The 24,468-nt window shown below is 38.9% G+C and overlaps 1 protein-coding gene across 2 annotated transcripts in view; it reads right to left on the bottom strand.

Annotated features, from left to right (window-relative positions):
* Positions 1 to 472: 472 nt before the first annotated feature.
* Positions 473 to 24,468, bottom strand: part of AFG1L (AFG1 like ATPase) — a 136,053-nt gene continuing 112,057 nt past the window's right edge. For both annotated transcript variants that reach the window (XM_073336943.2, XM_073336945.2), the window contains 3 exons: positions 5,218 to 5,358; positions 2,176 to 2,289; positions 473 to 1,046 (listed from right to left, as the gene is read on the bottom strand). In XM_073336943.2, the coding sequence (XP_073193044.1) occupies positions 918 to 1,046; positions 2,176 to 2,289; positions 5,218 to 5,358 (384 nt within the window). In that variant the 3' untranslated portion in view covers positions 473 to 917. The remainder of the gene's footprint in view (positions 1,047 to 2,175; positions 2,290 to 5,217; positions 5,359 to 24,468) is intronic.

The following is a 24,468-nucleotide window of genomic DNA, read 5'->3' as shown; positions in this document are numbered from 1 at the left end:
ATCCCCCATCTTCTGGCAGGAACACCCAGCTGGCAGTAGAGATGGACTCTTCTTTCTTGTGCTTTGATGGAAAGTCTTGAAAAAGTATTAATTTCCACTTTTCTATTACATTTTACTCTCTCCCTTGCATAGTTTATTTTTTTTTTTTATTTAGTCACCCTTTTTAACTTGGACCTCTAAGGTGACAAGTACCCTCACCTCCAGCTAGGGCTCATCCCGTCCCCAGGATCAGGCCCTTGGCTTTCAGGCAGTAAGATGGAGCAGCAGCCTCATTAGAATGACAGCAAACAATATGTACCTCAGGAAACTATCAGAGAGTGAAGCATATCCTTGCAGTAGAAGAGAGGAAATTTGAAGTTCAGCAGATGGCTACAAGTCAGAGTTACAAAAATAAAAAGATAGGACACAGGAGTTCTAGAATCTTACAGACTGACTCTAGAGGGAGCAGAGTAAAAAATACAAGTAAATTGGATTTGTGTGGCTTTGATCTTTCTTTTTGTGCAAACTCTCATAAATATGACAAAAATAGTGCATAAACCACTAAGATGTGCATCCCTGATTTACTGTGACCCCTGCCTATATGGTTGACTTGAGCAGCAGACTAAGAAGTTAACCAGTTAACCATGTTGAATACTGAAGTCATGCTGTACTGGACAAAAAAACTGAAATATAAAAGGCATAATAACAGATCCACAAGCTGCGGGTGTCAAAGAAACCTAAACCAAAACAAAAACCACAATTTACAAAGCTCTTAAATTTGAAATGGCAACATTGCAGATGAAAAGTTATGGTCCAGAGGATAAGTGCAATAATAATCAATTCATTTATATTAAAAATGCTTCCAATTCTATTAGAATCTTTTTTCTTTATATACTATTTTTGTGTTCTCAGAGGTTTTGTTCATCTTTGAGCTACAACTATTTCTTGCTTCTGTCCCCATCTTTCCAATATTGTTCAGTCTGCATTTCTGTAAGTCGTGAGATAGTTCGTTGAAATGCAAAGATTTCCTCCTCTCCTGTAAACATGGAAAGTCCTCCAGCTGAATCCTAGATTGATATATAAAAAACGACACAGAACTGTGAGGCACGGATCTATTTTGATCAGCATCCCATCCAAACTATACCTCTGAATTCTTTAGAGAGCTAAATAATACAAGACAGTGGACAGTATAGGGTACCAAAAAGGAAATAAAATGTAAAAACCCTCGAAGTAATGTTAAAGGAAATCCCTGTTTCAGCCACTCAATTCTCTGTAGAAATATGACAAAGCAATATATGTGGGCTAAAAGGAAAATGATGATGTTGGCGCCTACTTCCACTTTTTTGTTGACTGACTCAGTACAGAGCTACATTTTCTTGATTGTTTTAACATACAATTGCTACAGTTTAATGGCTGATTACCATCACTGGTAAAATATGGTTTTATTCTTTCCTTAAAATTAAATAATTATAACAAATGTTAAGTAATCCCAAACCTTAGATGAATTTAAGCAATCAGAAGACAGGCAATACTTTTGGGGGCCAGTATTGCTTGCTTTGTGTACACCGTAATGCACATTGCCAGAGGTTTAATTCATTTGAGTCATCCAAAAAAATTGCAGAAAAATGCCCTATATGGAGCGATCTAGTTAAAAATTATTTTAAAAGCTATTAGCAATTGTAATAAATCAACTAGGTAGATTCCCTTGTAACAAACACAAACTTATTAGGAACCACTCAGACCAGTAGCCAGTGGACAGACTTGTAAGGTAGCTCTGCATCTCTACAAAGAGATACAACTGACAATTTATTTGTCATTTCCAGTTGTTAAACATAGTGAGCTAAACTGATGCCTGGTGCAACTCCACTGAACTCACTGAAATTACATCAGGGTGAAGCTTGGGTCTGTCAGTATTTTCATAATTGTTGAGCAAATACATAGAATATTAAGATATAAAATGATCCCTAGATTTATGCAAAATGGATCCAAATCTATTGATCTTTTCCTTGACCATACAGATACAGTAAAATATGTAATTAGAAAAGTAACAACTGTGGTGCATGGATTCTACTACACAGCAGCAAGCCACCTGGTAAATGTTTACCTCATTCTTTCTCCTGCACTGGTGCCGTGATATCAGACCAAAGACAATTATGCTCTTTTGTAACAAAAGGAGATGATGTTGATATCACTCACCTGGCTCAACCCCAAATCATCCATCAGTATTCTGCTTTCCTCCAGGCCACTGTCATGATGCTCTAGCAGAAACAAGCTTTGGAGAGGTGTCAGTGCAGAACAAATAATGCGTATCTGAAACAGGGAGAAATGTGCATTGGCGCCATCACTTGTGTTCTACACACACATCTCGTATGGGAAAAGCTTTCCAGGACTTCACTTCGTTTTTCCAAGTATCTTAACTTTCACCCACCCACTAGCACTGCAGCTACCTGGATTTATTATTTAGTCACTTGTGAGAGACAAGGAAATAGATAGTGATATTAACTCTAATTAACCAGGTCTTTTTCTGAATAACAGCTTGCAGACTTTTTATGCACATGCCAGGGTGGCAAGTGCTTTCTCCCCTCAGTGAGTCATTCAGCAGGAATGGATCCACCTAACTGTGTCACCTCAGAATACTTGTTATATGACATAATATTTACCGCTGTAATCTACCTTTTTAAAAAAGCAATATGAAAACCACCGGGAAATTATGGATTCTCACTAGTTAGGGTTGCACTGAGAGGATAAATGAACTGCTCAGACATTCCAATCAGCTGAATGTTTAAGGAATATGAAGTCTTTCTAAAAGTTCAGTTTGGCCACTTCATTTTGGACTCTCAAAATTCAAGTGAGTTAAAAATTTAGCTTGAGTTTTATCATTACTACTTTTTAATAATACTATTAAGGCTGGAATAACTATTTTCAGATTGGATTTGAAGAGCTACTGTATACAGTGAAGTACCAATATCCCTATGAGGTTTATGATATAAACATACTGTAATAGCATTGTGGACAGTGGACAGAATATGGATAGATCCCAGACAAAAGATTTCCATTGCAGATCAGTCTCCACAAATATTTAGTTTCACAATGATGGAAAAAATATAGATTAGTATGTATTAAGTTTTAACTGTGATTTTTTAGATGATTTTTCCACAGGATTAGTCATAGGGTAAATAGGGATAATGTTGCTTAATGCTCATATGTACTTTGGAGGAGGTCATATTTCATGATCACCTGATGTGCTTCTTAGAGATGATACTAAGAGGTAACAGATTGCAAAAATAAGTATCTCTGATTTTGTTACTCCATGCCTATGCATACATATTTTCTAAGACACTGTATTTTGTCCCAGTTCAGCATGGTATTTAAGCAGGTTCCTAACTGACTTCAATAAGACTAAACTTCACATGCTTAAAGTTAGGCAGGTACTTAAGTTTCTTGGTGAATCAGGGTCTTTATGATCATCTTGTAAAAGACTGATATCTCAATTGATATTTCCTGATTGCATACATATTTAAGTGTGTACATATATAATCACACACAGGATGGAACTTAATATTTTCATTACTCTTTTAAAATGATCAGCTTAAATATGAAATGCCTTTTTTGTTGTTTTAATAGTGCTGATTTTGCTTCCCCATGATTGAAACCTTTGTAAATCCCAGTTAAGTGGGTGCATTTATCATTACTGTTCCATTAGCAGTTCTGCGACCTGATTTAAAATCTACAATCAATGTTTCTTCTACAATGAATATCACATTTTAACAAATATATTAACACTTTAATATTCTCTTCATTATTAGTCCCGACTGGCTGTGCTAACATGCCAATTGTCCCTTCCAAATTAAAATCATCTAGCCTGAGCTTAGCTCCAGAATACTCAGTGGCACATTCTTTAGTTACTAGAATGACACCACCCATTTAATTGTTTATTTCTTGATTCAGTAAAACATCCCTATTCAGGAAGGACAAATAAGGACCTACCTAAATTTAAGCACATGCTTAAGTCCCATTGAAATCAGTGTTTGTTTTAAAACATCATCGTATTATGCTAAGCTCACAAATTTTCAAAGTGTTAACAATAATTTCTCACTTTAAAAAAAAAACACTTCATAGATTACAAATGTCTAGAAATGGCCAGATTTTACTCCTAAGCGAAGGTACCTTTAATAAGGGAAAATATGTACATTTCAGATATGGAAAAAGCCAAAGTAAGTTATGTTTTTGAAAAATAAAAATAAAGGAAAATTAATTCCCTGTAATTCTGCTTCTCTGAAGACATCACATAGGATTTTCAATCCTGGAATTAAGCTGGAAGTTTTGTGACATTGTACTAAGGAGCACAAACTCAAGAGTCAGAGTAACAGCCGTGTTAGTCTGTATTCGCAAAAAGAAAAGGAGTACTTGTGGCAGTCTCTAAGGTGCCACAAGTACTCCTTTTCTTTTTGCAAACTCAAGAGTGAGAGTCTTATAGGAGTAGGTCTTCAAAGAAGAATATTCAACCTTATTGAATGATCAAAGAATTTTCTGGACATGGTCATTACTTTCTATTTAAATATGAAAAATGTAAGTGACCTCTTTCCTCTCTCAGTACCCAAGCCACTCTTACTAAGGGTAAAGGAAGAAATTAAAATATAGCAGGACCTTGCTAGTTCACACTAATGCCTGGGAGACACCTGGCCAATTACTTGAAACTTGCGAAAAAATAAGGCCCTGATCCTCCACTTAGCTGCCTGTGAGCAGACCCTTCCACCAGCATGGAGCCCCAATGGCTTCATTGGGGTTCTGTGCGGGCTCTGGGGTCAGCCCCCATGGAGCTCTGTCCTGGATTGGTGAGCAAACAATTGTGCACTAAAAGTGATAACAGAGGTGATAGCAGTCTATTTGACTTGATTTTTTAAAATGGATGTTGCAACATTTATTGTGTATTTGAATGATTGTAAAGGCACCCAATGAGTCTTGGCTGGACATGATCATGGCAAATTTTATAGTAGTAGTCATCTCAGTAATATACTACCTCTGTTGTCAAGTCTTTGCCAAAAAATGCAGAGAAACTGCCATTTTTGTGTGTGCAAATTATGTATGTGACTGAACTAAATGTGAGATTCTACTATAGCTGACAATGTTATCTAAAATAAGATGGTCTTACTTGTTACCTGATGGAAGACAGGATTAATTTATAAAATGGCCAAACAACATTATAATACATGTGTAACTGAAACACTTAGTTCTCACCTTATGATCATAAAATGTATCAATAAGAGTAATGAAGCGGCGAGCTTGGGTCCTTTTTGCTATGGTAAATAGTGGTATGTTACGAACAAAGACTGTGTCAAAATTCTTAGATATTTCCAAATAGTCGCTAGCTCCAACTGGCTGAAATTAAAAAAAAAAAAAAAAAAAAAAGTGATCACTGGAATGCCCACTACAGAGAGAATGATACATTAACCCTACATTTCAAAATACTACAATTACAGCATGGTGGATGAAAACTCTTCCAAAATATTTCTTCTTTTCCTTCTTTATATCGTTTGTCTCAGAGAAGCTTCGGTTTCAACGTCTTCCATTTCTGATTGCACATTCCTATTGTTGATGTCTCAACCTAACAGTGCTTGATTGTTCAGAATTTGGCTCATCTGAAAACTTCTCATCTGCTTTTTGACAACACATTATGACCCCTATGACAATCTTAACACAATAACAGCAATAAGGCAAAATCAGCAGAGGAACAGACTGAACATATTGTTTAGCTACAAAATCAACCCAAATTATGAATAATTTGGACTGCTATTAGAAATAACTATTATTGATGCTTTTCAGTAGCAAAATCTGCAGTCAAAACACAAATCCATAGTTTAGATACTAAATCTTAATTAGAAATGTATTTGGCACAACTAAGAGCAATTGTCTAACTTTCCAGATTCTGAAAGAGATGTCACGATATTACATACAGTTCAAAACTTGATCTACCATTAATACTGAATTAAAAGCTTTAATGAAAAGGTTAAATGTTCATTTAAAGATCTGAAATCATTAACAGAAGATACACACTGAGATAAATATCACATGCAAGAACACACAAGCAAATCTGTTTAAAATGATTTTCTGCACTATTTATACATCAAGACCTAAGCTGTTTGCAGTGTTTTTGTAGCCATGTTGGTCCCATGATATGAGAGACACAAGGTGAGTGAGGTAATATCTTTCATTGGACCACCTTCTGTTGGTGGAAGGGACAAGCTTTCAAGCTTCACAGAGCTCTTCCTCAGAGCTCTTCCTCTTCCTGTGAGAGATTGTCCCTTCCACCCACACAAAGTGATCCAATAAACAATAATTACCTCATCCATCTTGTCACTCTCAAGACCTAAGTTCACAGGTCTACATTTTTCCTGCAATAGTCAATGATGTCCCCAATACAGTTAACACTATATTACTACAGGGAATATTTTATATTGAGCTATTCATATGTAACTGTGCTTAGAAGAAAAAGTCTTGCACACTGATTTACAACTTATGGGCCAAATCCTATTTGCCTTACTCATAAAGAGGTAGTTCAGTGCCTTGAATGGAACATGCAGGATTTTTCTCTATCAACACAGAAATCCCTTCATCCATTAATGAAATGCATCTACTTCTACAATTAAATATGGTGACAGTGCATAGCAACACCTTTAAACAACAGCTTAGAACAGGAAGTAAAAAAATGTTATCCAACTGAGAGTACCAGGGGAAGTTTTTTGTAGGTCAAATGCAATTACCCAACTGGAATTTCACCTGGACCTCAGGGCTCACACCTCTCCTCTTAAAAGAAATTGTAGGAGATCTTTAATTACTAGAAGTGACCAGGACCTTGGTTTCAAGTCTCTCTCCCTACATCCAAAGCATCAGTCAAATGGAAGAGAGCCACAAGAATTAAGATCTTGTAGAGAAGAGGTTGTCTATATAAGATACACAAACAAGGGAGAGTGAAGTTCTGAAAGACATTCCAGAAAAATCTTCTCAAGAAATAGTGAAACTGAGGCAACCAGTTTCCAGCTCCTTCAGCAGAGGAAGGCATGGATGCTCCTAAAACTTCTCTAATATCTCAAGGGTTCCCATGGATCCCTTCCCCTCCCATTCATAACCATGCAACATTCCTATGCCAACTACAGCAATTACCTACATCATGGAAAAGTAATATTAAAGTATATAAGTATTTTAGCTGTCTTTAGGGTGTTATATATTGGGTAGTCACTCAACAATTAAGCACAGAGTTTATTTTTCACTTCATTTCACCTCCCCATTCCATGAGTGATGTATCTCGCAGCTGGAATGTGGACCAAGAACAGCTGCATCATCTGGATCAGATAAAGCAGGAAAAGTTTAAGGAAGTTGTGGAAGAATTTGTGGATGGAAATTCTGCAGAAGATATCAAGCTGAAACAATCCAGTTTAACACCAGATTAATCTGACTGAAATACCAGCAAACTGGACAGCAGTCATATTGTATACCAGAGCAAATGATGTACAGTGTATACCATGATGCATCCAAGGATTAGTGAGTTGGCCATAATCAAATGTTTCAGCTAGTGATAACTCCTATTCCAGGTCTCCTGGAATACGCAGAGAAGACTAAATACTTCTGCATTCCAGAATGCATGTAAGGGACACTGGGAAGTGTCCTGATGGTATTTGAGAAGAAGAATAAGCACATATCTGTAATTCCAAAGAAATACATAAGTGAATAACCACTCAGGTCCATTCTAGCACATGACCAGACTAAGCATTCTTCTACTGCAGCTCCAAGTTCTAAGGCATTAGTAACCCATACAGGGTAGTTTTGCACTCTACTTCTCAAGTAGTGACTTGGGCTGCCCTGACTCATTTTAGGGACAGTCCTTTCAAGGATGGAGGCAAATCTCCCAAACTAAAAGCCAATTAATAAAAGAAAAGAAAAAAGTACAAAATATTACAGAACTCCAAACCAAACACCCATCCACCATGGTGGATTGATTTAAATCAAAGTGATTTAAATGAGCAAGCAGACACCCTTGATTTAAATAATCTATTTTAATCTTGTTTTGCATTTGTATTTCTTATTTTCCTTAAGAAAAGTTGATTCTCACTGTTCGGTAAAAATTGGTATCTCTTTTTGTTAACCAGGAGGACACACTATATCCATACACTTTAAGAAATTATATAGCTTAACATACAATTATTCAGATTCTGATTTTTTAAAAATTGTGTTAGAAGATAGTGAATGACTTTTTTAATAGATGATAATTTTTTACTTGTGATTTGTGTCATCTTGCATTTGGATGGAAATTGGAATTCAATTAAAACTGCACAAAGCAGCATTTAAAATTGCTTTTTACTTGTTAAATAAAACTACTTTAAACATGATGGATACTTTTTTCTTATGTAAGTTTAGCAAAACATGTTTTGCATTTAAAAATTAACTGATTTTAGATTGGACATTAGGAAAAACTTCCAGTCAGAGTGGTTAAGCACTGGAATAAATTGCCCAGGGAGGTTGGGGACTTTGAAGAGCAGGTTGGACAAACTCCTGTCAGGGATGCTCTAGATCAGTGCTTCTCAAGCTATCTGATGTGGGGGACCAGCAATTTTTTTTCCCAATGTGCGCACAGACTGGCAGCCGATGGCTTGCGGACCAGCACTAGTCTGCAGACCATCACTTTGAGTAGCACTGGTCTAGATAATACTTGCTTATTATATTAGATAATAATGCCTTGAGTGCAGGGGACTGGACTAGATGACCTCTCAAGGTTCCTTCCAGTCCTATGATTCTATGATTTATTAAATAAAGGAAGTGATTAGTGAATTGAACTAATTGTTTCTGGTCACCATGTCCTTCAAAATTTTAGAACTGGTAGATCTCATCCTCACACACCTCATTTTTATTCATATATTAGAAGAGAAAAACAAGCTTTCCTGCTTTTCAACACCCAGTTGGTTTCTTAACTGTGAATGAACTAGTAATCGAATTTAACTCGTTAAATAAACTGAAATTAAGAAAATATTCTCTCTGAACCTGCTACTGCTTTCAAAAGTTAGTTAAGCACATCAACAAATTTTGCTTCCAGGTGCTTAGTGAGCGACTTCCAGCATGTTTGACTTGCTTTAGCAATTTGGCAGAAAATGTTCTGCTTGTATATTTTTAATGTAAATTATTGTAATGGATTATACTAAGTTTGTGCTTTAACACAGATTGTCATAATCTCACAATTAATTTTAAATAGGTTTTTTTAAAAAGAAAAATGTTTTTAAATCAGATTTTTTTAATTTAATTTTTTTTATAATCATAAATTTTCATCCATCCTGCCACCATCCACTTAGATGTATATCTTCTGACAATAAAAATTACAATTAATTAACCCAATGGACTCCCACTCATGGAGGCTAAAAAGTGCGATAATGCAAATTATACTTTAATAGAAACTGAAATAGTTGTAGAACAGACAAAAATAAAGCTAATGTGTTTCAAATCTGTAAAGAGCAACAAGGTTTTTTATAAACTATGGTTAGTTTTTATGTATATCAAGATCTAATATACACACACTCAATTTATAGACAGCTAAAATATACCTCCTAACAAGTGTAAAAGAAGACCTTGAGGTACTTCAGCAATGCAAAAGGTGGGCAATTTAAACAAAGAGATATCCCAAACCAAATAAAGCTACAGCTAGATGAGTTTGAGCACTCCTCAAGCTTGGAAATAGGTTCTATACTATTGATAAGCCAAACCCATATTCTTGTTTAGAAGCCAAATCTACGCAATAATGCTTGGTAAATATGTGCAGAGAGCACCATGGGAACTGCTATGCAAATCTCCTGAACAGAGAGACCTGGCGACCATATCTGTTCTATTCTGACTGGAATGATCTTTGACATCACTGCCAAGCTGCACACCTGCCTACCTGTAACTGAGATGTAGACAGTAATATCTCTTGGCAACAGGAAAAACTAATCACATTAGTGTCATATGAAAGACAGACCTAGGCGGGCTTTCTAAGAGCAATAGTTCTCTCCATGTAAGAACTCTATGACCTTTTCTTTTCCAAGTTTGTGTAGAAGGGCGTGGGCCTAGCAAACAAGCACAGTGGATTTTAATCCTAGTTCCAACAGTGGCTTGTTTTGTTATCTTGGATGAATCACTTAATGACTTTGAGTCTTACTTTCCCCATCTGTAAACTAGGCATAAGAATAATTCCTCAATTTATAAATGCTTTTATGGTACTTTAAAGCTTATCTTTGCACTCCCCAATGTACTGCTGCTCTGGGTAGGCAGCTCCCTCTCTGCTGTGTTTAAGCAGTTTGAATTTACATTAGGTAATATCAGAAGAGACCAAAAATGCAGCTGAGGGTTAATGTGACAGGGCATCCTGATGATACCCCCTTCCCCATTCTCATGTCCCTGCTACATGGGCAGCATGAAGGGTGCATGGCATTAGCACCCCTACATTGGTGCTATCCCACTGAAGGATCTCTGGGCCAGTTAATCAAGCTTTATGGCCAGATTACACCCGCACTACAGCAAAAAGCAGTTGCATTGTACTGGAGGTTCTGGCTTTTTTAACTGCAGTAATATTCAGAGGCTTCAGTCAGGATTAGGGACCCATTGTGTTAGTCATTGTACAAACACAAGAAAACATGGTTCCAGCCCTTCAGAGCACCTCAAAAGCTTTCCCCCCTCCCATATTTCCAGCTGGTCCTTATCCAGCTGCCGCTCTCTGGCAAGCACTGTGATAGTGTTGGACACACCTGCTGAAGAAATATAAATCTGGATGTGGCCAGCATATCACTGGCAATGGAGCTCATGCATCATCACAGACAGTTATGCTTCCTTCTGTCATGATTCATGATGGAAAAACTAGGTCTGGCAAAAACAACTTCTTTTCTTCTTTCAAAATATGACAGCACGTACAAGTATAAACTAGTAAATATTACAGAAACCCAAGTACTACTTGCTACTAAGGAGGCAGTGTTGCCTCATAGAAGGAGACCTGAGTTCTATTTCTGGTTCTGCTATTGGCCTGCTACGTGACCTGGGGCAAATCACTTCACCTCTCTGTGCCTTAGGTTCCCACCTGTTAACTTTGTAATGCACTTTAGGTCAGATTTTGAAAGGTATTTAGGTACCTAAAGATGCAGGTAGGTGGCTAGTGGGATTTCTAAAAGTGCATATTCAAATTCCACTAGTGCCTACCTTTATTGTTAGGCACCTAAACGCCTTTCAAAATTTGAGATCTATGGATGAAAAGTTTTATAAAAGAGCTGGGTATTATTTTTATAAAGCAAAAATATATTCAACTTAAAAAGTCTGGTTAAACCTGAGACCCTGCTCGGATAATACTGAGCCCTCAGCAATACATCTCCTTTGAAGTTTTGCACATTCTGAAAGGCTCCTGATCACTCAACACAGATTAGGTTCTGACTACCATTAATCTATGTCTGCAAGATTGGTGGCAACTGATAGAGAAATGGCGGTTTTCTAAACTTTACAATTCTGACAGGCTGTATTTTATTTTATTTCATTTCATAAGCCTTAATATAATGGACTTTTCAAGCCATAATTAATATTCTGAATTCACATATCCTGTCCCAGAAATACCAGAAGTTGGCTGATTTATTGAGTACTGAATGGCACTTTAGTTAGTAACATCTCTGAGTATATTACTCCATCTTTTAAATTTTAGTTAGGATTACCTCATACCAATCCGTCACAAGGTAATGATGATATTCCTCATCCCCCTACCTGAGCAATTAAAAAGTTCAACATTCTTGGATGTATCTGGTTATCTGAATAATTTTCCAAATGGGAACAATTAAAATCTACTTTTTGATTGATTGTGCATTCTTTGGTATTGTCTGAATACCTTTTGTTTTTGTAAAATTCTGATCAAGACTCAAAGAACTTTAAAACGATCAGGAGTCTGCAGGACACATTTGTCATTTTAAATTAGCAGTCAGCCATCTCATATGCTGAGCAGACTTTCTGTAATAAGCTTTCACAGATAAGGATCTGATTTGCTGTTGATCTCATTGCTCCTGTGTAAAACATGCAGGTGAGGTAAAATCATTGTAGATTTCTGTAATTAACTCTGATGCCAGGCCTCAAGATTTTATCAACAACACACTAATGCAAAATGCATTAGCACTAACATGGGCTACCTCCTGACCAAGAGGCTAGTCCACTTCAGTTTGCCTGACTGCGCTGTCAACTTTATACTTTTTTGTTTCTCTGTCTAGTTAATGCATGTTCTGCTATCATCATGTCCGTTCAAGTAGGAGGTTTATTATTTAGTGTTCTCTGTAGACTGTACTGTTCTCAGAGTTACTCTTCTATTTCCATTATATATTCCTGGTAGAGATACATGGATAGCTAGCTCTTCATTTAACAAGAGTATAAAACATCCTGCTCAGCAATGACAACACAGTATGTCCTATAGAAACTAGTTTTTCGTAGATAAAAGATGCCTTACATAAGTTAGGATGAAATGTCCTTTTCTAAATGAAGGGAAAATATTATATTGATTGATGCTGAACTAGATTATAGGTCCAGACTTAATGAAATACGTAAGACTAGTGATTGATAATTAAGAATACTGAGTGCTGAAAATCATGTACACAACAATACAATTTAGAATACATACATTTACTAAAAGTCAAAAACTGTTCAAAACCTAGAAGCTTGTGAATTTACATATTGAACAACATAAATATATAAAGTCCTTTCTACAGATTCCAGGGAAATCATTCTTCTCTAAGCAGTTTGGCTGATGATGCACAGAATCAAGACAATACCCTTATGATTATGATTCAAGAGAGAAATAATAAAACTTGGGGCATGACCCGTAATTCAGTTACATGTCTGAGGTTGAAGATGAAGAACACAGATAGCTAAAACACTCTGATACCATGGTGAGGCGTATGGTATAAAAAATGTAAAACTCAAGGCATGGTTGACAGTGTAAGTGTACTGGACAGCTTTGTGAATTTAAAGGTAAAAGACAGTGATTACATTTTACCTATGGTTACATTCTGAAGATTTACTCTAAGAAATTTTCGTACTGACCTACTGACATGAGCTATATGGTCTGACTGTTCTTTAAAAGGTCCACTGTGGGGTTTCTTGCACCTTCCACTGAAGGCTCTGATATTGACTACTTCCAGAAACAATATACTGAACTAGACAGACCAATGATCTGATCTGGTATGATGGTTCCTATGTTAATTACACACAAAAAACCTGGGTTCAAATAACATTATTAAGGTTGCAAAGTTAAGCTCTCAAAAGTTAGGAAATGCCAGAATTAAGGTTGCCTGTACGACCTTAATTCAGCTTCCTTGTGCATATGCATTATGATAAAGTCTTTAATTACATGATCACATACTATTTTTTCAATAGGACCCCAACCTCTCTCAGGAGACTGTGTGAAGGTTGGATCTCTGGAATTCAAGCAAGAAGTGTGGGTAGCTGAAATAGTGGATGATAATTTGTTTGGAGTTCATTGTGGCTAATAACTGTGTAATCAATGCCAGGAAAGGGGTCTTATAAATTCAGTCTGTAGAAATTCCCTTTAAAGATATGGCCCAGGTTATACACGTGGTTTGTATGCAATTGGTTTGCAGTGAAAGAGTTGTCGTGCTCCAAGGAGCAGAAACCATTATAACAGCTACATGCTGTGGTAGCTTTCCAGCAAGGGAAAAGATGAGGAGTGGCTGAAACCTTTATGAGACTTGGGGAGCAGGAAGCGGAGAAGTGTCTCTAGGCGGAATCTGAGATACTAAAGTGCTTGTGGATCTGAAACAAGAATTGATCCCTGTTTGTTTACTTATCGTTTGACAAGTGAAGCAGCAAACATGAAAAAGGGAACCACGGTTGCAAAGTGTGAACCGGTAGATCTGGTAAATGCTGGTACAAAGTAAAAGTACAAGGGAGAAAAGGGTGAAGGTGAGCTCTCAGAGTTTCTATCGGACCTGTTCCAGGGCAGTGTTATACACTTAAATGAGGATTAGGATTCAGCTGTTCTCTGAATCCAGCAAAGAAATAGGTTGTTCTGTACTGGTCCAGCACATGGTTGGTACTGGGGGGAAACCAACCCATTAAAGTGCCCCTTCCCTGTTTAACAGTAGCAAAGAGGGACAAGGCATTATAGGCCATTGCGGAAATGTATGGGGAAGGCATAAATAATCAACCTGCAACCAGTCCTTGGGCCCTTGTGTTGGTTAAGAAAAAGGATAGCAGCACCAGACTTTGTGAAAATGAAATGAAGTAACTTTAAAAGATTCTTATCCATTAGCACAAATAGATGATATCCTAGCAGGTTCAATTTGGTTTTCCATAACGGATCTTCAAAATGAGTATTGGCAAGTGAAATTGAATCCAAAAACTAAGGAAAAAACTGCTTTTCGTAGCAGGTCAAGATTTATGGGAGTTTATAGTGATGGCTTTTGGCTTGTGCAGTGCATCAAGTATATTTGAGAGGCTAATGGATATTACATTACAGGGTATTACATGGCATCCCCTCTCAGCCTGTCTGCTATACTTAGATTATATCCAGGTGTGCACTAAAACATTCACAAATGGTCTGTGATAAGCTGAAGGTGGCCAATTTGAAACTGAACCCAAAGAAATGTGAGTTGTTTCTGGGTACAGAATGAGTGAGTAGGGAATTTCCAGTGTCAAAAGCCAGACACTCACACAAGAGCAGAGTTTCTAGAGCTCTGCTCTTATGGTTTATTTGTGGATTTGACAATATTGCAAAACCACTGTATATGTTGGGTGAGAAAAGGAAACCAACTGTTTTAATTGTAGTCCCAGAGGGGGAACATGTACTAAAAATGTTGGGGTATATAGGATAGTCAAATCCTGATAGAAGGGATCAGATTGAACAATGGTTGTGTTTTCAAAGACAGGAATAGGGGAAATCACTTGATTTCCAATTGAGGTAAACTGCTTAGGAGTAAAACAGAAGTTTGGATCTGTGACCCGACACTCCAAGGAACCAAAAAGGAACCTTTCCTGGTTGGTTACTATGCAAAATTGGCTATTTCCAGCATTGGTCACCCTCTCTGTAGGAGTCTTCCATCTGGTCAGTTGGACCATACACCCTAACGATGATTGATTCTGGAGCTCTCCCTGCAGTCGACAGAAGATAGTGTTTGCCTCAAATACATTACATCTGCAGATATACTGAGGCCCCTTTTTAGAGCAATAGGCCATCTGTGGAACTTTCCATTTTTGGGTTAGAGTGTGATAGACTACCAAGGTACGCACATTGACATGTTCCTTGTAGATGCCATCTTCAAGGTGACCTATAACCACCTGACCCAAAGTTGAATATATACAATTGTAACTTGAGGATTAACAGGTTCTTGCCCCAAGATCAGGTCCAGTTAGATTACTGTAAAATTATCATATAATTTGGGAACCCAAATGTACACAGGTGCAACACTCACACTATAGGAACTATATACATACACACACACACACAATTAAATGATTTATTAATAATTTAGCAAAGTTATACACACACAAACTCAACAAGGCAGATAGAGATAATACAGAAAGTACATTTAGATGGCCATACTTACACCCTGGAATGTTAACCATTATCTCTCTCATCACGGTCACCGTCCTCATCTTCCCCAGTGGCCATCATTCTGGCCCCTCCCAAGGTCTACATCTCTCTACTTGCTGCCCCTGGGAGGTTACTTTTATAATAGGTTATGCTGATGTTACCATGTCCAATGCATATTCAATAAAGGTCCTTATTTGTATTTCCTACCCTTAAGGTGTCAGTTTTCTATAGGTTAGTATATGTATGATGTTACACGTCAATTTGTTACCATGGCGCCTTTGCGGTCGGACATTCTGTCCAGAACCTTCCAGATGCTGGCATCAGCTATGTTCTGTGGGTGGCTGATGTCGGTATTCTGGACAAAATTCCCCCTCTTGCATGCTACTTTCAGTTCCCTATAACTTATGAGTTACTTAAATTTATCTATGCCAAAGGTTATAGGCCTCAAGCCTCACACTATCTATTAAAGCCAAATCTTACAGGATAAAAGCCTGTAGGTTCCTCGCAGAATAACAAAGCAATGAGTATAATATAGGTAAGCTGGCCCACTGGGCTACAGGGGACTTGTTCTCTTAAGTCACTTATGTGCTTTTGAAAATTCCACCAGTGAGCTTCTTAACTTAGTACTAAGTCCCTACCTCTCTCTCTCTCTCTCTCTCTCTATTTTAAACGCTTGCTACATCTGTTTTCATATTAAAGTTAATCTATTCAAGCCAGGGACAGGGTCTTCCTATAAATATGTACATCCCCAGCACAGTGGGGCCCCAATCCTGATTGGAGCCTTTGAGAACTGCTGTACTACAAATAATAATATAATGTAAATTACAGTTTGCAGGTTACAAGGAGGCAAAACAACTTTCAAACTAAAAACATAGTGGGAACACTTTGAAAGATATGGATTGCTGTATTTTTTTTTTTTTTTACTTTGCTGTAGAATAGTATGTGATCTAGTGGTGAGAGGCCAGGACTGGTAGGAATCCTTGGTTCTCCGCCAGTAATGACTTATGTTGGTCAAATCACTTAATCGTTGTTCTTCAGTTTCATAGAATATCAGGGTTGGAAGGGACCTCAGGAAGTCATCTAGTCCAACCCCCTGCTCAAAAGCAGGACCCATACCCAATTAAATCATCCCAGCCAGGGCTTTGTCAAGCCTGACCTTAAAAACTTCTAAGGAAGGAGATTCCGCCACCTCCCTAGGCAACGCATTCCAGTGTTTCACCACCCTCCTAGTGAAAAAGTTTTTCCTAATATCCAACCTAAACCTCCCCCACTGCAACTTGAGACTATTACTCCTTGTCCTGTCCTCTTCCACCACTGAAAATAGTCTAGAACCATCCTCTCTGGAACTACCTCTCAGGTAGTTGAAAGCAGCTATCAAATCCCCCTTCATTCTTCTCTTCTGCAGACTAAACAATCCCAGTTCCCTCAGCCTCTCCTCATAAGTCATGTGTTCCAGACCCCTAATCATTTTTGTTGCCCTTCGCTGGACTCTCTCCAATTTATCCACATCCTTCTTGTAGTGTGGGGCCCAAAACTGGACACAGTACTCCAGATGAGGCCTCACCAATGTCGAATAGAGGGGGACGATCACGTCCCTCGATCTGCTCGCTATGCCCCTACTTCTACATCCCAAAATGCCATTGGCCTTCTTGGCAACAAGGGCACACTGCTGGCTCATATCCAGCTTCTCGTCCACTGTCACCCCTAGGTCCTTTTCCGCAGAACTGCTGCCTAGCCATTCGGTCCCTAGTCTGTAGCTGTGCATTGGGTTCTTCCGTCCTAAGTGCAGGACCCTGCACTTATCCTTATTGAACCTCATCAGATTTCTTTTGGCCCAATCCTCCAATTTGTCTAGGTCCCTCTGTATCCTATCCCTGCCGACCAGCGTATCTACCACTCCTCCCAGTTTAGTATCATCCGATTACAGTGGGGGATGTTGAAATGCCCATATAGATCCTAGGAGACCTGGCATGCCTTACAGCCGTGGCTCATGAAACCTTATATGGGAAACCTGGACAGCAGTAAGGAGAGGTCAATAACAGACTGAGTATGTGCCGGATGACAGTAGAATGTGCCTTTGGCAGATTAAAGGCGCTCTGGCGATGCCTTTATGCCAGGCTAGACCTCAATGAGGATAATATTCCCGTGGTCATAGCCGCATGTTGTACATTGCATAATCTTTGTGAAGCTAAGGGTGAAAGATTTGCTCAGGGGTGGAGTGTTGAGGCAGACCGCTTGGCTGACGTTTTTGAGCAGCCAGATACCAAGACTATCAGAGGGGCCCAGAGGGGGGCAATTCGAATCAGGGAGGCTTTGAGGCAACACTTTGAAATTGAGAACCAGTAATGTACATCTCTGTGATTGGTGCTGCTATGTTACATTACATGTAGTTTTCCTTGGAAATAATGGTGACATTTGGGGCCTTACATTCCAGTAAGCAAATGATGAAAGTGCCTGTGTAGGTATTGGTGGTGCCTGCTATCTCAATTTGTAGGAAACAAATAAAGATGAGTTACCATTCAAAATCTTTGCTCTTGTTGCACAAGAAACAAGACACACACACAAACACACACAAAGATGCTTGGTGGGAAAGGCGGAATCAGGGAAGGGCAGACTTTCAGAGCTATCTGTAGGTCCCGCTATCCTTTTGAAAGTTGTCCAGGGCGTGGAGTGAAAGGGAAACCGAGAAGTCCCAGAAAGCGGAAAGGACTGTAGGTCAGAGTTTGGGACAGGGTATAGAAAAGAGTTCTGAATGTGCTGCAGGGGAGAGTGGGCACGCATCTGCTCAGTCTGCAGCATTATTAAGGACTTCAGCATCTTTGTTTGCTCCTCCACGACTTTAATCATCCTCTCAGTAGCATCCTTAAACTCCTGATTTTCTTTTCTGTCCTGCCTTTCAGCTTCCCTCCACTCCTTGTGTTCCCTTTTCTCTGCATTGGAGCAATGCAGTGCCTCCTGGAACGTGTCGTCTTTGCTCCTTCTTGGGCGCTTTCTCATCTGGCGGAGACACTTGGCTGGTATATGTGGGGTGTTCCTGAAGGCTACATCTGCTGAGGCAGAGGGAACAATCCACAGAAACATGATTGTTATGTTCATGCACAGCACTGAAACATTTCAGTAAAATACACCTTTTGTAACATAACAATCACTTTCTCACTGACCCTTGGCAAGCACACATCTCGGTGAACACCCAAAGTGTGGTGAGTGTTGGCTGGGGGTGCAGGTCACTCTACATGGGGTAAAGGGCACTTTGCAAGGGTTGCGGTGCAGCTGACTAGGGAAAAAATTCTCCCAACCTTTTCCACAAGTGGGGGTCATTATAGCAGACATCTCACTGCTTAGGGTAAGCAGGGAAGCAAGGGCACATCTACTACACACTTGTGGCTTCCGCCCTGGTCCCTATGCTGCTCACCTGTGTGCTGCTTTGGTCCCTGCCCAAGTGACTGCCGAATGGCGTGGAAAAGTTTCCTACAATGGGGGAAGGAACAAAGCAGCTCTGCCAAGGAACCTTTGGCAGAAGATTGCTGAGTACCTCCAGGAAACTTTCCTAGAGATCTCAGCATGCATCAACACCCTGTTCCGCTGTACTAATTAGCTGTACAGGGGAATGTCCAGCACACAGAAACACAGCCAGCTTTGTATATTTCTATACCCTGAACCCACCTCCACACTACACAAACCACAGCCACGTACCAGGCATCTCCTCTCCTGCTTCTTGCTCGCTGAAGAGCAACGGCTGAGACTGGTAGACACCTCCAGAGTGGTGAACAGTTCCTGGCTGGCTACCTACCCCACCGGACGACCCTGCCAGGAGCTCCACTTGGTCATCTAACTCCACCTCTTCATCAATGACTTCGTCCTCAGGGTTAGGTGCTCTTTACACCACCTCCAGGCCTGCTGAAGTATCCACGGGGCTCTTGGCAGTGGAAGTGAGGTTGCCACCAAGGATAGTGTCCAGTTCCTTATAGAACCGGCAGGTCTTAGGTGCAGCATTGGAGCGATGGTTTGCCTCCCCCGCCTTATGGTACAGATGCCTCAGCTCCTTTATCTTTGCTCTGCACTGCAGCGTGTCCCAATCATAGATCTTTTCGCAGAAGGTATCAAAATTCCTACTGCTCAAGCGCAGCTGGGACTGCACAGCCTCCTCTCCCCATATACTGATCAGATCCAGCAGTTCTGCAATGGTCCAAGCTGGAGAACATTTGCTGTGATAATTTGCCATGGTCACCTGGGAAGGTGTGATGAGACCTCTCCATGCTGAGCCAAAAGGAAATGGAATTTCAAAAATTCCCAGGGCTTCTAAGCAGGAGGGGCAGATGGTTGTTTACCTGGCTGCAGGGCAGTGGAGTTCAAACTGCTGACCAGAACGGTCAGGATGGGCATTGTGGGACACCTCCTGGAGGCCAATTAAAGTGATAAAATCAAGCGTGGTGTCAACACTGGCACTTTGTTGACAAAAATTTTGTGCAAAAAGCCTTATGTCTCTCGTCGGGGTGGTTTTATTTTGTTGCCAAAACAGGGCATTTTTGCTGCCAAAAGTTGCATCGCAGTGTGTATGCATTCACTGTTTTGTCGACAAAAGCTGCCTTCTGTCGACAAAACTTTGTAGGGTAGACAAGGTGTTAGGTCGACATAAACTGCATTATGTCGACCTAACTATAGTGTAGACCAAGGCTAAGATGTGCTTTGGATACTTTTATGTAAGTGAATAGTGCCAGCAGAGGGCAGCATTTGCTATGCATAGGTGACAGCATCTTTGAAAGGTGCATCAGGCAATATTGAGAGCAGCTAGACTATGTTCTAGTCCTTAAGAATAAGGAGAACTTTCCTATATCTAGAATGTATACTTCTATCTATTTAATTTATACTAGACTAAGACTGAAGAGTCACAGTTGTCACAGTTATCCATTTTAAAACTAGGTCAAATGTAAATAAAACAGAATGGAAGAAGCAGCAGAGGAAAAGAGACTTTCCATAGAGTCATGAAAAACTTCATGTGGCTTCAGTCTCATGAGATATTTTATTTACAATTTTATAATTTCCAGTTGGCAAATTTGAAAATTTTACATCTAATTAGTATCTGTGCTTTTAAAATAAACAAGGGAGAAATGTTTATTTGACCTCTCTATATATTTACATTATCATAGCTCTTTGACTGACCAAATGTGTAAGGAAGGAAAGATGTTGTTTATTAAACATTTTGTTAATTTAAGGCATCTGGTCTAATCCATCTGAAAGTCTTCTAAAATCTGGTAATTAGTGATAATTATAGGTGCTATTTAATTGACAGGATCCTGATCCTTAGGCTCCAGTTTAATTGCAACCTTTTTCTTAACATACTAGCTATGTGGTCTACCTCACTTTGCAAACATTTTGTGTATAATATAGCACTTTGTGTGGTATATAGCACCTGACATAACTAAACTTTGCAACACTCTTGTCATGTAGCTGAGTTTATTCTTCACATAGAGGTGTAGTGACAGAGAGAGAGAGAGAGAGATTAAGTGACCTATCCAAGGGCACAGAGAGTGGAAGGGGTGTCAATGTCACCATTAGAACTCAGGAGTTGCATCTCAGTCCTATGCTCATCACCTCTCTCAGGTACCTCTAATTAATTAAGTCTGTTTATTTATTTGGAACAGAAGAGGATGTCGAAGCAAAGAATAGATGTTTGATAAAAACAGACAGCTATATTCTGGAACATCAGCCAACATTGAGAAATGTCTTGGTACAGAGAAAAACAAAATTATAGCATCAATTCCAAATGGTAGAAGATTACGTGCAAGTCATGGCAGTTTCTGAACTACCAGCATGAATCTTTAGTGCGTCTGAAGTACAGAAAGGTTGCTACACATCATGATTTTGTTAAAGCAAACAAAATAGGTTAAACCTCTTTCATCCTGCTTTGTTATAAATTATGTTCTTGAACACTGTCACATGAACCAATAAACCAAATAATTAATTGTATATGTTTGTCTTATCTTTCTGCTTTCTTGATCCTATGTTAGTTGATCATAACTGAGAATTCTACCTATTTCAGGACTTGTATCATGACAGATTGAATTGTCCCTGAGTTTACCCAAGACCCAAATTTATGACATACTGCCACGGAGAACAAGTCTGACTTTGTGCTCAGTCGGTAAATAATTACTTGTTTCTACAACTTATGCAAGAGAGTTGATCCTCTCACACATCCTCTCCAGCATAAACCCATCAAAGAATTTTGGCACTCTGGAACATGCAAGGGCTCTAGCAGATTTGAGAAAAATCTGTAATGTATTAAATTCATTGCTGTGCTTTTGTGCCAAGGAGATGATCACATATCAGACCATATCAGCTGGCATATGCTTGTCTGGGAAAACTTCACCTGATATCTTCTGAGATGTTGCTGCAACATTACAGTGCAATCCATAAGAATTTCCAAGGACAACTGATACTCACTGATACTCTGAGTCATTTTTCCTGTCCTAAATTATGTAATGTTGTTGGATATGCTAAACCAAGGATAAATGAGAAAAAGACTTAATTAATGTTCTGTATAATGCTTTGAGGACCTCAGGGGAAAGGTGCTACAGATACAAAGATGTCTACCCACACTATTTTATTTTAGGTAAGACAACATCAGAGATAGATTAGATAGAAAATTATCCATGGCAATGGTAGCTACTTTCTGTTATAAAACCGTGTTTTCAGTTGCTTATAACTATACTATAAGCAAAGTTTGGCCTGAAATTTTCCATACCAGATGGCTGCCTCAGACTGATTTTTTTTGGAAAGTTTCAGCTAAAACCATTCTGCTGTTTGAGAATGAAGCTAAGAAAAAAAATATTGTTCTGCCCATGTTAAATTTTTATAACTGTTTTATTGAGACGTTCTAGTGCTGCCATCGCCATGCTTTGGAACAGTGACATGACATGTGTCAGGAGAACTGCCCTAATGTTACGCACATGTCTTGAGCTGTTCTGTGAAAATCTGGGAGCTGCGTGTGGAGCTGAGAGCCCAGGCTCACAGCCCCCCACACTGCCCCTCTTAAGCTGTTGGAAGTGCTCCTGGTGAGGACACATGCCACCTACACCCTCTCCAGTTTTTCAACATCCTTTTAAAAATATGTACACCAGAACTGAATGCAGTATTCCTGTGTCTATCTTACCAGTGCCATATACAGAGATAAAATAACTTCCATATTCCTACCTACTGCTTCCCGGTTTATACAACCATGGATCACATTAGTTCTTTTTGCCACAGCATGACACTGGGCTCTCTTGTTGAGTTGCTTGTCCACTATGATCCCAAAATCATTTTCAGAGTCACTGCTTTCCAGGATACAATCCCCCAGTCTATAGGTATGGTCTGCATTCCTCATTCTTAGATGTATAACTTTGCATTTGGATGTATTAAAACAGTTTATTTGAATGTATTTGAATACAGCCAAATGCAAAGTTGTATTTCTAGGAAAGAGGAATGCAGTGACACAGATCACTCTATGCTGTAAAACTGCATGGTCTCTTACCCCTTTAGTGGCACAGGGAGGACAACAGCCATTAGGTCAAGTGGTAGAGGTGTGTGCTGCGGATCTAAAGGTCCCAACCCACTGATGACCGAGGTGGGGGTCAATATGGTTCCACATAATGGAACTTCTGTATTTTTAGTTTGCTTTTTAAAAAAACCTAAGAAATTACATATGAAAATAACTTGGTCAAAAGAAGATTATTAAGGTTGCAATATCAAGCACTCAAAAATTAGGAATTGCCAAAAGTAAGGTTGCTCATGCTCATCCCAGTCTTCCGCCACCTCCTCTTCCCAGTTCCTTACCCCTAAGCTCCACTTCCGAGACCACATCCCTGCCTGCTGTGTTGTACCCTTCCATTGTAATTCATATATGGCAATGGGGTGAAGTGGCTTCTCTGAGCGGTTTCACTCATTGTTAAGAGGAGGAGAAGTAAGAACAAAAGGCAAAATTAAAGTTGGAATTGGAACTTTCCCTGAGCATTGTCAGTATCAGCTGTTCAGGTTTTTTTTTTAAAACTAAAACCTCATTAGTTGATTTTCACATATTTATTGTAAAAATTAACTCTCAATACTCTGAATTTTAAATTTATAACTTTTCTTGTTACTGTTGTTTTAAATTACTCACAGAAACTTATGACTGTAAAATAATTTTTTATATGGAAAGTTTCCTAAGTTCACTTTTGCTTTTATTAAACAAATTTCTACCACTAGGCCTGCTTTTGTCCATCCACTGTAAAAAAAAAAAAAAAAAAAAATAACAGAAGGCCCTAGGGAAGAAACCTGGTGGCATTTCCCCTAAATCACTCTATGGGAAGACAGAAGTTTGAACCTTGGTGGAACAAACAAGAGATTCCACAGTAGAATTTTTAGGCCCTCCTGAGATCCACATGGATCTTAGGGAGATGGGCAGGAGGCCAGTACCTTTGGCATGAACTCAGCGTTTCCCTATCCACTATCCTATGGTTTCTAGGCAGCATAACTCATCCTGCTCTTTCCCAACTCAGCCCCCAATAATGGAGGCTCTACAGTACATGGGGAACACAAAAATCTCAATGGAGCCTTGGTTACCTCAAAAATCAACCATCAAACTTTCCACAGAATACTCAAAGGCATTAGCCTTCACTGGAGATCAATGAATAAAAAAAAAAATCTGGAGTTTATAAACAAAATAGTTTTTGAGATAGTAAATTAAAAATGTTAGACCTTTTCTGAAAATTAAAATATTATCAAAATATTATCCTCTCTCAGGAAACTGAGCAGAAAGGTATTATTTTTGTGTTTTGTTTTTCAGGAGAGTGTATGTAAAAAAACCAAAGTATATGGAGTTTGCTATCATGTCTCTCTAATAAACAACAGAGTTCAAAGATGATATTTTACTGAAATGTATTTCTTAT

The sequence above is a fragment of the Lepidochelys kempii genome, chromosome 3 (genome assembly GCF_965140285.1).
Source record: "Lepidochelys kempii isolate rLepKem1 chromosome 3, rLepKem1.hap1, whole genome shotgun sequence".
NCBI lineage: Eukaryota > Metazoa > Chordata > Testudines > Cheloniidae > Lepidochelys > Lepidochelys kempii.
This window is presented reverse-complemented; position numbering and strand designations above follow the sequence as displayed.